General features: G+C 32.0%; 2 protein-coding genes across 2 annotated transcripts; both read right to left on the bottom strand.

Moving 5' to 3' along the window:
* Positions 1 to 6,952: 6,952 nt before the first annotated feature.
* On the bottom strand, positions 6,953 to 7,315 carry BNACNNG22050D. Its single transcript, XM_013876590.3, has one exon. The coding sequence runs from the start codon at positions 7,313 to 7,315 to the stop codon at positions 6,953 to 6,955; it is 363 nt and encodes a 120-aa protein (XP_013732044.1).
* A 3,604-nt stretch (positions 7,316 to 10,919) lies between these two features.
* LOC111205787 lies at positions 10,920 to 15,110 on the bottom strand. Its single transcript, XM_048762773.1, has one exon. It carries the CDS (start codon positions 11,462 to 11,464, stop codon positions 11,270 to 11,272), a length of 195 nt encoding a protein of 64 aa, XP_048618730.1. The 5' UTR covers positions 11,465 to 15,110; the 3' UTR covers positions 10,920 to 11,269.
* Positions 15,111 to 15,914: the final 804 nt, after the last annotated feature.

The raw sequence follows: 15,914 nt of genomic DNA, 5'->3' as shown, positions 1-15,914 counted from the left end.
TTTTCTGATAGTTCTAATAAAAGTTTGAGTTCATTTGATTTAATACACACTGATCTTTGGGGCCCTTACCGTAAACCATCTTCTTGTGGTGCTGTCTACTTCCTTACTATAGTAGATGACTACTCAAGAGCGGTGTGGATACATTTACTTCTCGAAAAAAGCGAGGTCAAAACTGTTCTTCCAAACTTCATCTCCTTCGCTGATCGACATTTTGGAAAAAAGGTAAAAACTATCAGAAGTGATAATGGCACGGAGTTTACGTCTCTGTCGAAGTACTTTGGTGAGAAAGGGATTCTTCATCAGACATCCTGTGTAGGGACGCCACAGCAGAATGGCAGAGTAGAGAGGAAGCATCGCCATATTCTGAATGTCGCAAGATCACTACTGTTCCAGGCGAGCCTCCCTGTTCGTTTTTGGGGAGAATGTGTCTTAGCTGCTGCTCATCTCATTAACTTAACGCCTACAAAGCTACTTCAAGGAAAGACACCGTATGAACGCCTATATGAGAGTAAGCCATCGTATGAGAATATTAGAATGTTTGGGTGTTTGTGCTTTGCACACCAGGCAAGAAGAGATAGAGATAAATTTGGTGTGCGAAGCAGAAGGTGTGTCTTTGTTGGATATCCGTTTGGAAAAAAGGGGTGGAAACTATATGATTTAGAGAGACATGAGTTCTTTGTTTCTAGAGATGTAGTATTTGATGAGATGGAGTTTCCGTTTGCAAAGAAGGTGAGTGAAGCTTCTCCTATGCCAGTGGCAATGGAGGTGGATTCGTATGATGAGCTGTCACAGTCTGAGGTTATTATGGATAGGGGGAGTGTTGTTCGAACTGATGATGCGACTGAGGAGCAGAGAGCTGTGGTGGAGCAAGGGGCTGGTGGAGTACTAACTGAGCAGGATGGTGAGAATCTGAATGTCCACACAGAGGAGGCATTGGGACGTGGTCATAGACGTCCAAAACCATCAGTTAAGCTTCGCGATTACGTACTCTACAATGCACAGAGTACTCCTGATAAACATAACACCACCTTGAGCACTGGTCTTCAAGCAGAGTCATCTACAACGGTTCCAGGTAACATACTCTATCCAATAACTGAATATGTGAGTGATGCTCAGTTTTCAGATGTTCATCAAGCCTTCCTTGCGGCGGTGAGTGCTGGTGTAATACCAAGAAACTACAAGGAGGCATTTAAAGATAAGAGATGGCGCGATGCAGTTAAGATAGAAGTTGATGCGCTTGAAGTTAGTAGAACATGGGATGTCGTTGATCTACCAGCAGGGAAGAAAGCCATTGGTAGCAAATGGGTGTTCACAATCAAATACAATGCAGATGGGACGATAGAGAGATATAAAGGACGACTGGTTTGTTGTGGAAATCATCAAGTAGAAGGAGAGGACTATGAAGAAACGTTTGCACCGGTCGCCAAAATGGACACAGTACGCACATTGTTGGAAGTCGCTGAAGCACAGAGTTGGGAGGTGCATCAGATGGATATTCATAATGCGTTTTTGCATGGAGATTTAGAAGAAGAGGTGTACATGAGAATGCCGCAGGGGTTTCAATCAGATGATCCAAATAAAGTTTGTAGACTGAGAAAATCCTTGTACGGATTGAAACAGGCACCAAGGTGTTGGTTTGAGAAGTTGACAAAGGCTCTTAAAGGGTTTGGCTTTGTACAATCTTATGAGGATTACTCCTTGTTCAGCTATGTCAAGGGTGAGAAGTGTATAAGGGTACTCATCTATGTAGATGATTTGATCGTTGCAGGCAATGATCTGAGTATGATTGCAAAGTTCAAGAAACATCTGAGTGATTGTTTTCACATGAAAGATTTGGGGAAGGCGAAATACTTCCTTGGTATAGAGATAGCTAGAGGGACTCATGGGATGTTCCTTTCACAACGAAAGTATGCGCTTGACATAGTACAAGAGGCGGGTCTGCTTGGAAGTAAGCCGGTCTCAACGCCAATGGAGGTTAACCATCAGTTGCTTGCGGATGAGACAAGTCCTTTCTGTACGGATCCTGTGAGATTTAGAAGAATAGTTGGACGGCTGGTTTATTTAACTATAACAAGACCCGACTTGTCCTATCCAGTTCATGTTCTGTCACAAGTAATGCATCAACCAAGAGATTCACATTGGGCCGCAGTAATGAGAATACTTAAGTATCTAAAAGGATGTCCCGGTCAAGGAGTAATACTGTGCCCTGATAGCGATTTGAAGATAAGAGCTTACTGTGATTCTGATTGGAATTCATGTCCAAGAACGAGGAGGTCACTGTCAGCATACATGGTGTTGCTGGGGAACTCGCCTGTTGCTTGGAAGACTAAGAAACAGGACATTGTATCACATTCATCAGCTGAGGCGGAGTACCGTGCTATGTCTGACGCGTTGAAGGAGTTAAAATGGCTGAAGAGGTTGCCAGTGGATCTCGGAGTTACACATGATACACCCATGGAGTTGTTTTGTGATAGTAAAGCTGTCATTTACATTGCAGCAAATCCTGTGTTCAATGAACGCACCAAGCATATAGAATCTGATTGTCATAGTGTAAGGGATGCAGTCAAGGCGAAGCTTATTACTACCGTTCATGTTCGGACCAACGAGCAACTGGCTGATATTTTGACAAAAGCGTTGGGGACAAAAGCATTTCGATACTTGTTATCCAAGTTTGGAGTGTGTGATCTGCACTCTCCAACTTGAGGGGGAGTGTTAGAGGGTTCTAGATAGTTCTAGAACAACCGATATATATGAGTTGTTGTATGAGGATAAGTCTTGGAGTAGATATTGTAAGATATAGATAAAGACTAAACGATTTGGTCTTATCAGTTTGTATCATTGTATATATACCACGATGGTGGGATGTGAATAACAACGACTCTTCAACATATCTCTTGCTTTACATGAAATAATTTTTTTTCCAGAACATACATCTTTTAGGAACAGAGAGAGTAAACAACAGCGAAGACCTCGTCTCGCCACGCTCCTTCCGCATAAACCCGGGTCGTTACTGTTTAGCGGGCCCATGCCACGTGGCGGCCCGCTATTGGTCAGTTTATTTTTATTTTATTTAAAAAAAAAATCAAACAAAATAAAAATAAATAAAAATAAAAAATTCAAATTATGCACTCCAACCCGGGGTTCATTAATGCGCTTGCTCTAAGGATGCAAGGGGATAATCACGAGCTGTACTGCTAATGACTGTTGTAAGTTCAATAAACAGGAAGAAATTGTCCTTGCGTATTGATTTCAATTCATTAAACTGTTTATTTGTTTGATATCGGCCGTGGTCACCATGTTCTAACTTCAAGAAATACAGACATGTTCGATCTCCGGGATTGAAATTAGGTTGGAAATGGGCAAAGAAGGAAGTTATATGGAGTATGGTCGGAGCACAAGCAACAACAAGGTGAACCAAAAGATTTTGGTACTATGAATCTATCTCCTGGTAGCTGAGATGATTTGTAACGATATGTATGTGTTAATGTTGTATGGTATTTAGTTGTTCAAAGTACAATGGAAAATTTAGCGTATTGTTGTAAGGAAGATCCAACTGTCATTGATTCCCACCCGGGGACTCCTTATAACCAGTAGATTGGTAATTACTGCAAAGGCGGTATCCTAGCAATGCCACTACCTCTTTCCAAAGCAGTTTTAGCGATGTTTCCTGCTTGAACCAGAAACATAACCGTCCGCGTAGCGTGAAACATCACTCTCATGGGCCGTGGTCCAGGCTACACTCGATGACCAGCTCTTAGCTGAAGAGGTTGGCTCCTCGCCAAGCACGTGTTTTGGAGCGTGCACAGATTTGCAATCAGAATACTGCTGAGCTCTTTAGTGATGATCATAACGACAATATTTATGAGGCTGAGGAGACTTATGAGGTATCATTATTGCAACCATTTTTCTTTGGTTTTTGTGACTGCTCCTTGAAGCAAGTAATGTTTCTTTGGACAACTTGATTTTGTCCTGACTAAGGTCATCCTGATGCAATTAAATCATTGTAGGATGATGGGGACCAGATTGAAGATTTTAGTCATGACAGAGAGAAAGATGAAGGATACTTTGCTGCTGATGGGAACTTTGTAGAATATGTTAGTATTAGAGACAAGAAAGTCAAGGTGGAGATCAAGCATTGGTTTAATGCTTTAGGATCGTGAGCAAGTTGCAAAACTTGAAATAGACTCAGCAATTGCAAGTCTGGAAATGAGCACACGGTCTGAAGACTCTATCAGTATACAATAGATAAGGTCATTTGTATTGCAATCCACTGGTCGGTTACTACGACTTTATGTCTCAAAAAAGCATAGGATATAAATACATCTGATTATAAAGGGATATGAAGAGAGTATTAGAAAGTTTAAGTGTTCCATAAATATGCTTTTTTCTATTAGTTTATTTTTCGCTGTGATTTTTAAATAAACTAGGTGTCTTCTTGCACCATGTGCAGTAAAAAAAATTTAAAATATTTTTTAACAGATAAATATAAATTATATTTTAAAATAAAATTTTATTAATATTGTAAATTTTCTTTTTCGTATCAATATTTTAATGAAAATTTGATTTAATTAAACATAAAAATTATATTTAAGATTATGCATGTATATATTTGAAATTATAATCTTAGATAGATTTTTCTATCATTTTATTTTAATTAAATATATTAAATAAATTTGTAAAAGTTGCATAATTACCAAAAATTAAACAATATTTATAAAAATTTTATATATATAAGAAAATAATGATTTTACGATTAAATTTTTATAATTTTCTAAAAAAAATTTATACATTTTTGAAAATTTTAATAATAAAATTTTATAATTTTAAAATATATAATTAAATTATATTTCGAAATTTATAATGCCATATTTGAATATATTTATTTTAATGATGATTTATGAGTTATTCCCATATTCTAAAAAAATTCCAAAAATATAAATTGACATTAAATGTAATATATGAGTTATTACAATATTTTAAAAAGTTTACCAAAAATATAAATTAACATTAAATGTAATTGTCTATGTCATATTAAGCTATACATGTCATCAATTTCAGTAACTATGTCATATTTGTTTTTGTGAAATTGATTGTATAAAGGACACGTGGCAAAATCACTTCGCAAATATAGTCTAGAGGATGTTAATTCTCGATTGTTTAATGATACTCTAGAAGATCCACTTAATATTGCCACAAAAATAATATGTTCTAACAAATATTTTGGAAATCAACGTAAAAAACTAACTGACAATAAATTATGTTTTATAAATATAAAACTTTAAGGATCGTATTTACTAAAAAAACAAAAAAAAATTAATATAAATATAATTTTTTTAGAAAATTAGTTTGGCATCTTGGTTAACTATGACAAAATTATATAAAAAGCATTTTATTAAAATATCAAAACTTCCAATATTATCTTCTAAAACAAAATTGAAAATCAAGTAAAATAATAAATAAATAAAAAATTAAAATATTAAGAAATAAAATTTTAAATCTAAAATAATATAAATACAAATTTATATAGAATTTCGATAATAAATAAAATAATAGTTTAATAGTGTCATATTAGTAAAAAAAATTCTTTATTCTCATTTTTTTATTTTCTTCGAATAACATAATACAACCTTCTTCAAAGTCTAAAGAATCATAAATTTTGTATTTTATTCAATTTTTTGTAATATTAAAAATGTATGAAATTGAATAGTTTAGTTAAAATATTTTTTAAAAAATATTAAATTTTGTTGGGTTCTTACGGAGTTAACCGTGTCCGGTCACGAGTTAATGTCGGGGTTGTAGATTCTTACTAGGTTTTATCATGTTTTCAATTATGAACTTCTTTAACAAATAACGAGCCGGATTACAAATAGCTGTTTTCAAAAACCAATAATTACAATTTAGATAGTAAAAGTTAGGATTTTTAACGTTAAAACCCCTCAACTAAGTTTGTTTTGGGTAAAAACCTCCAAACTAAGTATTTAACAAAAAAATCCTCAAACTAACTTTATTTGATGAATTAAATCCTAACATATCATAATTACCATTACTACAAATAAATCTCTAGTTTATGGGTTTCTACATTAAGCAAACATAATTAAAGAGTTTTACCATTAAAAATCTAAAAAGTCAAAATTTATAATATTATCTAAAAATTAGTAACTTAAATTTTCAAAATAGCATTTTTAATTTTTTTTTTGTTTGTAAATATATGAGTTTTATGTGTTTTAACATCAATATTATATATGTATAAATTAAAAATGTAAAAAACCAGAAAATATAATAAAAAATTATCTAAATATTTACCTGTAAGAAAATTACAAAAAAATTAAAAATGTAAAAAACAAGAAAATATAATAAAAATGTAATAATAAATCTTTAGATAATTTTTATTATATTTTCTGGGTTTTAAAATTTTTAATTTATACATATATAATGTTGATTTTAAAAACACATCAAACTCATATTTACAAAAAAAAACTAAAAATGCTAATTTAAAAAATTTAAGTTACTAATTTTTAGATAATATTTGAAAATTCCGCATGAAACTTCTTTAGAAGAAGTCTCGTCATACTTCTCAATCAGATTTTTCAAAAAAAAAAAATCACCGAAGACCTCTCGGCAGAATTCACATGAATTAAACGGAAAATTAAAATTTGAAAATTCCGCATGAAACTTCTTTAGAAGAAGTCTGCTTTCAAAACCAAAAATTCGACCGGAATTTTGGAATAAAATTTAAGAAAAGTTATTTACAAGTCTTCAAAAAATCTTCTAATACATATTAAATGGTTAATTTTTTATTATCAATTGTAGAACTAACCTACATAAACTTCCTGGCAGACTTTAAAAACTTCATGTGACTGAAGTCGGTCTGATAGAAGACTTATCAAGATCCAAAGAGACTTGTCAAAACTAGAGGTGATGATGATACTGATAATACCTATGATTATTATACTCACATCTGGATCCATTTAGCAAGCTGGGTCGGGTTAACCACACCAGGAGCGTGGGTCCCATCTGTTTTGAACACATTCGCCACCTTAGAGTAGCTATGGTGAGCAGCCTTCTTCTTCACTTCCCTGTGTTTCTGCGACGGCGAGTCTAGCGGCCCAACTTCAGCCCATCCAGGATATAGCTTCCGGCCCAACATGGTCCCGCACGTGAGCAACTCCTGAGCCATGTAGCCGGCCAAAAGACAGTTCGATGTAGACAAAGTGGCTCTTGGATCGAAACTGAAATCACTCTCCGTCGTGCCCTTGCGTTTCCTTGACGTGCCCGTTGTTTGAAACGTATGCGCTTGTTGGTGGTTTTGACTCATTTGTTTGGGTTTAGGTTATGCTACGTGGTTTGTTGGATCAGGGTTATAACGGTCAATGTGTATAAGAAAGGAGGGTCAAAATGTCAATTCCCTTTCATCTGAGGCGAAAAGCGTCGAACTCACGTCTCTCGAGGAGGCTAAGCCAAGTAGGAAAAAAATAAATTTAAGATAAAGGTAGAAAATATAAAAAGATTTGAACGTATCGGTGACCGCATATACACTGCACCGTCGGGGGTCGGTGCAGATCTCGCGAGTGGAGATCTGGGAAATAGAGATAGGCAGAGATTGGAGAACGGTGGAGGAGTTAATTAGAAAAAAAAAACAGAAAACGAAGAGGAAGGAGCATAAGAGAGAGAGAGATGAAGCGAAAGTGGCATAATAACTTTAACTAGGTAATAACCCGCGAAAATAAAAAATACTCATGTCTGGATGAAATTGTTGTTTCTATCTTCTAATAATAATTTTAACTAGGTAATAATCTGTGCGTGATTATTAGTTTTGTTATTTTTTAATAAAGAGACATTAATCGGTTTAATCTGGATATGAGTTCGGTTTTAGGTTTTTTTTGTTTTTAATCTCCTAAAATATAACTATTATTTTAAATCAATATTTATTTGGTTTGTTCGGTTAAAATATTTGATGTTTTTGGTTTTTTTTTTCTGTGATAATCAAAAATTACTATTATTTGTTTGTTTTCATGTTATGAATCTTAGATAGTCGTGATGTCGAACCAAATTCCAATGGTTTCATATTATAGTTTCTAAACGGATAATAGTTAAAAAAAAAAAAATATATTAAGACAAATCATTTTACTACAATTTGGTCGATAGTAAAAGAAGCATTAACAAAAAGAATATTTTAACTTCCAAAAAACTTAGATATTTCAGTTGTAGTAAATACTTAGTTATAAGGTGATCACGTCAATATGCACATGTATGTGTATATAAAAGTATACAAAGATGGTTGATAAATATATAAAGATATTGTTAATTAATATTAATGACATTTTTCAAAATAATACATGAAAAATGAAATTATTTAAAAAGGAAAATATTTTAAAATTTATATAAACTATAATATATAACTTATATATAATTCTTTAAATATATGTATATTTATATATACATATAACAGATCAAATTGAATATCCGTTCTTATAAATATTGATATTTGTGATTTGATTTTTTTTTTACGGATATTGCATTTTAGTATTTGATTTGCTTCGTAGAATAACAAATATCCGGATTTTTCAGTTCGAATCAAAACGGATAACGAATCGAATCAATTTTTTTGAATAATTTGTCTAGCTCTATTCGTAAACAGTAAAAATAACGTAAAGAAGAACCATGCATGTGAGTTTTATATTAAAAACGTAAAGTACATAGTGTGAACATATTTATGTAGAATTTAGTTGAGAAATTCTCTACATGTGACATATATCCATTTTAGTGTGAACGCATTTATTACAATGCTTCTATTTTAGTATATAAGAGATTATATTCGATTCATAAATATGTTACAAGGCGTTAAATGGGTCTAAAGTTTAATCTGATGGACATTTTAGATATTCGTTGGCCTGTTGGAGAAACCATCGCGATTTGTATATTTTACTTTTTGGTTCAGTTAATACATTATTAATTTTTGTAATCGATAATTTTTGTAATCTATTTCTTTCATAGGAAAACTCAATGCGATGAAAATAACACACTTACACAAATCACATATAAATTCATAGATGAAGATGGAGAATTGAGCTACAATCGGAAACAATAGAGAAGAGTATCTTATGCATATGATATTGAGCGTTGATGCGTTGGTTATAAAGGGAATAGAGGTCAGATACTGAGAAATTATGTTAGTGACTACTTCAATAATCGTTTACATAATGTTTTGATATCATATCCTACCAAAAAAAAAGAAAGAGAAAAGGATTGTTGTTAAAAGCAAATATATTTGGTGCTACGACATGTCTTTTGGAATTTCATCAAATGAATGATACATAAGCACGTAAAATCTGTTTCATATTGAAATTGGTTGTAAAGATGGATAAATTGGTACTAGAGGTTATTAGCTCAAATGGAAAGGACCACCATTGTGTTAGAGATCGCCAGTTCGAGTGACCGTTGGGACGCAATTAATATAACATGCTGTGATTTCGGGTTTAGGGGATTACGAGTTTCAACCCTGAACCTCTTGATATTCAAAAAAAAAAAAAAAGATGGCCTCAACTATTTTTGAATCTTAAAAGAAACTCTAAACTACTTTTTTAAAAAGGTATAACCCATTAACTTACAATCCGCTAACAATTGTCACCCTAGTTTAAAACCTTATAACTTAATTGAGTAGCTTTCTTCCGACTGAAAAATTGTTGATGGTTTTAATCACTAAAACACATTTTAAATAATTTGGTGTAAGAAAAAAATAAGTTGATTTTTCTCTCATTACCAAATACTTTTAATTATTACTTTTCAAAAATTTCTTCAATAGATAATTTATTTGATTGATTAACAAAAAAATGGCTATAACAAAAATAACAAATTTAGCAATTGTTAGCAAATAAAATCACAGAGACTTTTGTTGATTTTACTTTTTACCTATATCTATCTATATTATTATTTTCAAGTGATGTTTATACTTCTGAGCTCTCATGTTAAAAGTTAGAGCAGTTAAAATCGTTGGTACCTTTAATAAATGGTTACATATAATTTATTATATAATTAAAAAAATTGTAATAATAATTTTAGATTTATATGTTATATTAGATAACTGATTATAAATTAATATAATGAACTTGTAAAAATAAAACATATTAAAAAGATAATTCTTATATATATTATGTTGTTCTCCATGAATAATAGTTTTCTATTATAAAAGTTAAAAATTTAAGATATAAAACAATTTATAAGTTAATATATTAATCAAGAAAAAACATTTGTATAAAGAGATTTTATAAAATATTTTTAATATGTGAGTGCTTTTAAAATTTTACACAATAAAAACTATATATATATATATATTTGATTAAAAACACTTTTATATATGAATAATCTCATGTTTGTTTTAAAACTTTTTAGAACATAAATAATAACTTTTCATACTGGTTTTGAATTAATGACATAAAATAAGTTTACGTAAAAAGATTATGCCCGCCTGTGCAGACAAAACAACTAGTATGTATATATTTGATGTTTATGTAACTATTTGTATATCATTTGTATTTAAGTGGCTAAGCGTAAAAACTAAATTTACCATTAATTAGTTAAGTTTGAAAAGACTAAATATTGTGTATACTGTCTTATGTCTTAACAATCACACATAAAATTGTGGATGAAAGAAAATCTATTTGCCTTTTTACATAAAAACAATTTCAAAAATAAATCTTTTTGCGCGGGGGGGGGGGGGATAAGGCCAACTCCAATAGAACACCAAAACACCAAATTTACTGTAATTTCATCTCCAATAGAACATAACAAATGACATCATCCTATCAAATTTGATGTAGAGTAAATAGTATTATTTGGTGTAACACTATTCATCACACCAAATATTTAATATACATATTTTATTATGTTCCCATCTAACAATATAATTCAATTATTATTATTAATTAGTTCAAATTTGTAACTAAATAAAAATATAATGTACTATTTGTATTTTTAAATTATTTTTACATAACTACTTTTTTCAAGAAAGAAATGACTAAATGATTATTATCATTTAATTTATATTTTAAAAATTAAAATATCATAGAACTTTTATATTTTATTTTTAATAATGTAAAATTTTAATTAGTATTTATAAAATATGGAAATAAATACTATAAGATGGATAAGATTAAAATGCATACTAAATTTAAAATAAACACTCAAAACATAAAATTACAAAACTCAAACCAAACAAACAGAACACACAACAAATTAATATTAAATGACATAATAAACTAAAAGCATTAATTTAAAATTTAGGCAATTCGTTTAAGGTAATAATAGTACTGAGAAAAATCTTGTTGGTCATTTGGTGACAATTGATCTTCACCTTGAAATAATTGTCGTTGAACATGATCTCCTTAAATGTGTTCTCCTTGGATTTGAGATGCTTGATATTGAGATCCATGATGTTGGCTTTGTGAACCTTGTCCATGTTCTTCATGTTGGCATGTTGATGCTCTTCTTCTTAAAATTATTTCTCTTTCGTTTTCAATATACGCAAGAGCTACTCGATCAGTTATAGAGTTCAAATCCGAAAATAGTATTTTATACTCTTGCTTCATTCTTTGTACCTCGACTTTTTTTCTTTGAATTTTATTTCTTTCAGAAGTACTTTTAGTAATAGCTTTGATAAGCTTATCATTTTCCTCCATGGTTATTTTAAATTGTTCATCAGATTGTTTTTTGTTTCTCTTTGCTTTTTCACACCCATAGGTGTTTGAGATAAATTAAAAGTGGCATCTTCGCTATTCATATTTAGATCAAATGAATTCATACCAGGAGATGGCGATGACTCTACTTGAGGTGATGGAGATGACATAACATTTCGAACTTCTTCTTGCAATGCATCAGCTCTGTTAGAGAAATTATTTGGAAATTTCTTAATACCTTTAAGGATTAGACGTGGTCAAATTTGAACCTTTTTTTTTGTATTTTTCATCTTGTGTTAGTAATATCTCCGGTTGGTTTAGCTGGTCAGAAAGAATTTATTAATGCAAAGACAAATTGTGTAAAACATGAGATGATTTATGACTTAAATAGTAATATCTTCGCTCGGTTAAGTTGGTTAAAGACTAATTGTCTAATAAGTTTGCTTGGTTTAGATGGTTAAATAGTAATATCTTCGTTTGATTTAGCTGGTTAAAGACAAATTGTGTAAGATATGAGATGATTTATGAATGAAAATAAAAATTGTGTAAGACATGTCTAACTTATGAATGCAAAACAAAATTATGTAAGACATGAAATGACTTATGAATGCAAAGAAAAATTGTGTAAACATATGAGATGACTTATGCATGCAAAAAATTGTGTAAGACATAAGATGATTTATGAATGCAAAGACAAATAGTGTAAGAGATGAGATGACTAATGAATGCAAAGACAAATTGTATACGACATGAGATGACTTATGAATGCAAAGAAACATTCCGTAAAACATGAGATGACTTATGCATGCAAAAAAAAAAAATTGTGTAAGCAAATAAAATGACTTGGGCACGCAAAAAAAAATTGCGTAAGACAAATTGTGTAAGAAATGAGATGATTTATGAATGCAATAAATGAAAAGAAAAATTGTGTAAGACATGAGATGACTTCTGCATTAAAAAACAAATTGTGTATGACAACTTGTGTAAGACATGAAATGATTTATGAATGCAAAGATAAATTGTGTAAGCACATGAGATGACTTATGCATGTAAAAAAAATTGTATAAGACAAATTGTGTAAGACATGAGATGATTTATGAATGCAAAGACAAATTGTGTAAGAGATGAGATGATTTATGAATGCAAATATAAATTATGTAAAACATGAGATGACTTATGAATGCAAAGAAAAATTGTGTAAGACATGAGATGACTTATGAATGCAAAGATAAATTGTGTAAAACATGAGATGACTTATGAATACAAAGAAAAATTGTATAAGACATGAGATGACTTATGAATGCAAAGAAAAATTGTGTAAGAGATGAAATGACTTTTGAATGCAAAAAAAAATTATGTAAGCTAATGAGATGACTTATGCATGCAAAAAAAAATTGTGTAAGCACATGAGATAATTTATGAATGCAACGACAAATTGTGTAAGAGATGAAATAACCATAAAATGGTACCATATTTGGAAATAATATCAATATCAGCAACATTTTCTAATTCTACATATAAAGATGAATTTTAACTATGGAAGTTCATCTCAAATACAATTTTAATACAATTTTAAGTTCATCTCAAATACATTCTTCTTCTTCTTCTTCTTCTTCTTCTTCTTCTTCTTCTTGCTCAAATTACTGCAAACAACAATTTCCTCTTTGCTCAAAACCTAGCTGACTCGGAGGCTTTCCATGGAGTGTATATTCCCGGTCATATAGTAATAAATCGTGACCGTGAAAATGCTTCTTGCGATCTCTTCAACGATTCATTTTTTTTCTGATAATCCTTTGTTCAATGGGATGACGTTCCGGCGAAGATTTCAGATGATTCGCTCTTTGTTTATGCGTATCTATGAAGCTATACAAAGATATGATAGTTACTTTATCCAACGAAGAGATGGGGTCGGTAAATTTGGGTTATCTGGTTTACAAAAAGTAACTATTGTCTTTCGAATGTTGGCGTATGGTTTACCGGCGGATTCCACCGATGAGTATATCAAAATAGGAAAATCTACGACTATTGAAAGTTTGAAGCGATTTTATCATGCTGTTGTTGAGGTTTTTTTCAAGCCGATATCTCCGATCATCTGATGCTATTGATGTTGCACGACTACTCCAAATTGATGAACGCCGGGGATTTCTAGGTGTGTTGGATAGTTTAGATTGCATGTTTAGGAAATAGAAAAAATGCCCATCAGCTTGGGGAGGAAAATATGCTGGTCTTAGTGGACCTCCAACTTATCCTTTAATTAGTCTCTTTTAGGTATAGTTGTTTCCTCTAGTAAATTAATTATATTTTAGAGAGATTAAGGTAACTACACCTAACAAAGGTTCAAATTGACATTCTATACATGATGGAACACAAATAGACTTCATCATGTTCTTTGGTACTAGGCAAGACGAAAATGCCCCTCCTTCCTGACAAAAATGCACTAACGCAGCAGGTAAAGCGAAGAGGCATGTCAGGTCACAAAGACGTGTCAGTTCGTAGGTCAGAGCTAGGCCACTTCTCCTCCAATCCATCTGAATTTTGTATTTTCTTTAAATTATATTTTATTTTCATTTTTTTGTTGAAATTTTAGAGTATATTACTTTCAAGCTCGCAAATGTTATTTGGTTCCTTAATTATACAAACAAAAGTTAGTGGTATATCTTTGAGGAAAAATATTTAGTGAGATTATAAAATTGTTACATTGTATTTTATTTATATTTTGATACAACAATTATTTATTTAGTAAAACATCTGCTCAAGAAATTATATTATGTTTAGCAGTTAAAATTCATATTAAAGATTAAACGAAAGTTACTACATTTAATAGAAGATTCCGATACGAGCATCTACGTGGCTGCGTATCATTGAAGATAAAGTTAGCGGCTAGATATTTAGTTAGTAGAATTAATAAATATACTTGCTACAACAATGAAAGGCGATCGGATCAGACTCGAAATGAGTTGATGGATTTAGGAGTACGGGAACAGTAATATAGATGCAATTAACAGTTAGCTGCGAGGTCTGCAAAAATGCCACAGTTAAATGTGGAATATGTTACAAGATAATATACATCCAGAAATTCCGATATGCCATTGTCTGTGTTCAGATCAGCAATGGGAGAGTATAAGAGTTATATATAAGGGAAACTTAAGTGTATGAGCGAATCTAAATATGGTGGTTGTTGGCCTGCAAACCAACCAACTTGAATGGAGGGAAAATCTCTCGCCGATCGACGCGTTTAGGATCAACAAAATCTACTCCGCTATCAAATACAGACTTTACGAAGACCTGGAATGAAATGAATGAAAAAGTTAGAAACCACAAAATAATTTGGCTGAAGTCCATCACTACAAGAAAACATCAAGGATTCTGAGGGAAAAAATCGTCGGAATTTTGTCGGAATATCGTTATTCCGACGAAATTCCGACGAAACACGTCGTCGGAAATAATTCCTCGGAATTTATTTTTTCCTCGGAAATCCCTCGGAATTTTCCGACGGAATTCTGAGGAAATAAATTTCCGAGGAAATTCCGAGGATCCCTTATTTGTCGGAAAAGTCCTCGGAATATACCGAGGGAGAACTTCGTCGGGATAATTCCTCGGAAGTTCATCGATCGATGCGTGTTTGGACATATATACATCGATCGATAGGAGTATACCGACGGACTTTTTCCTCGGTTTATTCCGAGGAACTGTTCCCTCGGTATATTCCGAGGGATCCATTCCTCGGAATTTTCCGAGGGAGTTGTCCCTCGGAAAATTCCGAGGGAAATGTCCCTCGCTATATTTTTAAAAAAAAAACGGATCGATCGATGCGTTTTTGTTCAAAAACGCATCGATCGATCTAGTGAAAAATATAATTAATTTCCTCGGAATGTAAAAAATATTAATTTTTTTGAAAAAATAAAATTTCTGAAATTTAAATTCGAAAATATGAAATTAAAAGTAAAATTGAAATCATATTAATTAATATTCAAAGTTTCACAAATAAAAATAAAACATTCCGAGATTGGGGAAAAAAAAAACTACGGGTCTGGCACGTCCGGGAACACCTCGTTCGGGTACATCCTCTGCATCATCTCCATCATTTGCTGGTTCAGCCTCCTCTGTGCCTCATAGCCCGCCTGTTGAGCCGCCATCTGGGTCTCCAACAAAGATATTCGATCATCTTTGTCCTTCAACTGAGCCGTAAGTACTTCTGGATCAACAAAGGGCGGTGGTGCAGAAGAAGGAGGAACCGACCGG

The sequence above is a fragment of the Brassica napus genome, chromosome C7, assembly GCF_020379485.1.
Source record: "Brassica napus cultivar Da-Ae chromosome C7, Da-Ae, whole genome shotgun sequence".
NCBI lineage: Eukaryota > Viridiplantae > Streptophyta > Magnoliopsida > Brassicales > Brassicaceae > Brassica > Brassica napus.
This window is presented reverse-complemented; position numbering and strand designations above follow the sequence as displayed.

Bases quoted from the DNA above. Each gene is read 5' to 3' on its own strand.
- BNACNNG22050D (XM_013876590.3), bottom strand. From the start codon at position 7,315: ATGAGTCAAAACCACCAACAAGCGCATACGTTTCAAACAACGGGCACG.
- LOC111205787 (XM_048762773.1), bottom strand. From the start codon at position 11,464: ATGAAGAACATGGACAAGGTTCACAAAGCCAACATCATGGATCTCAAT.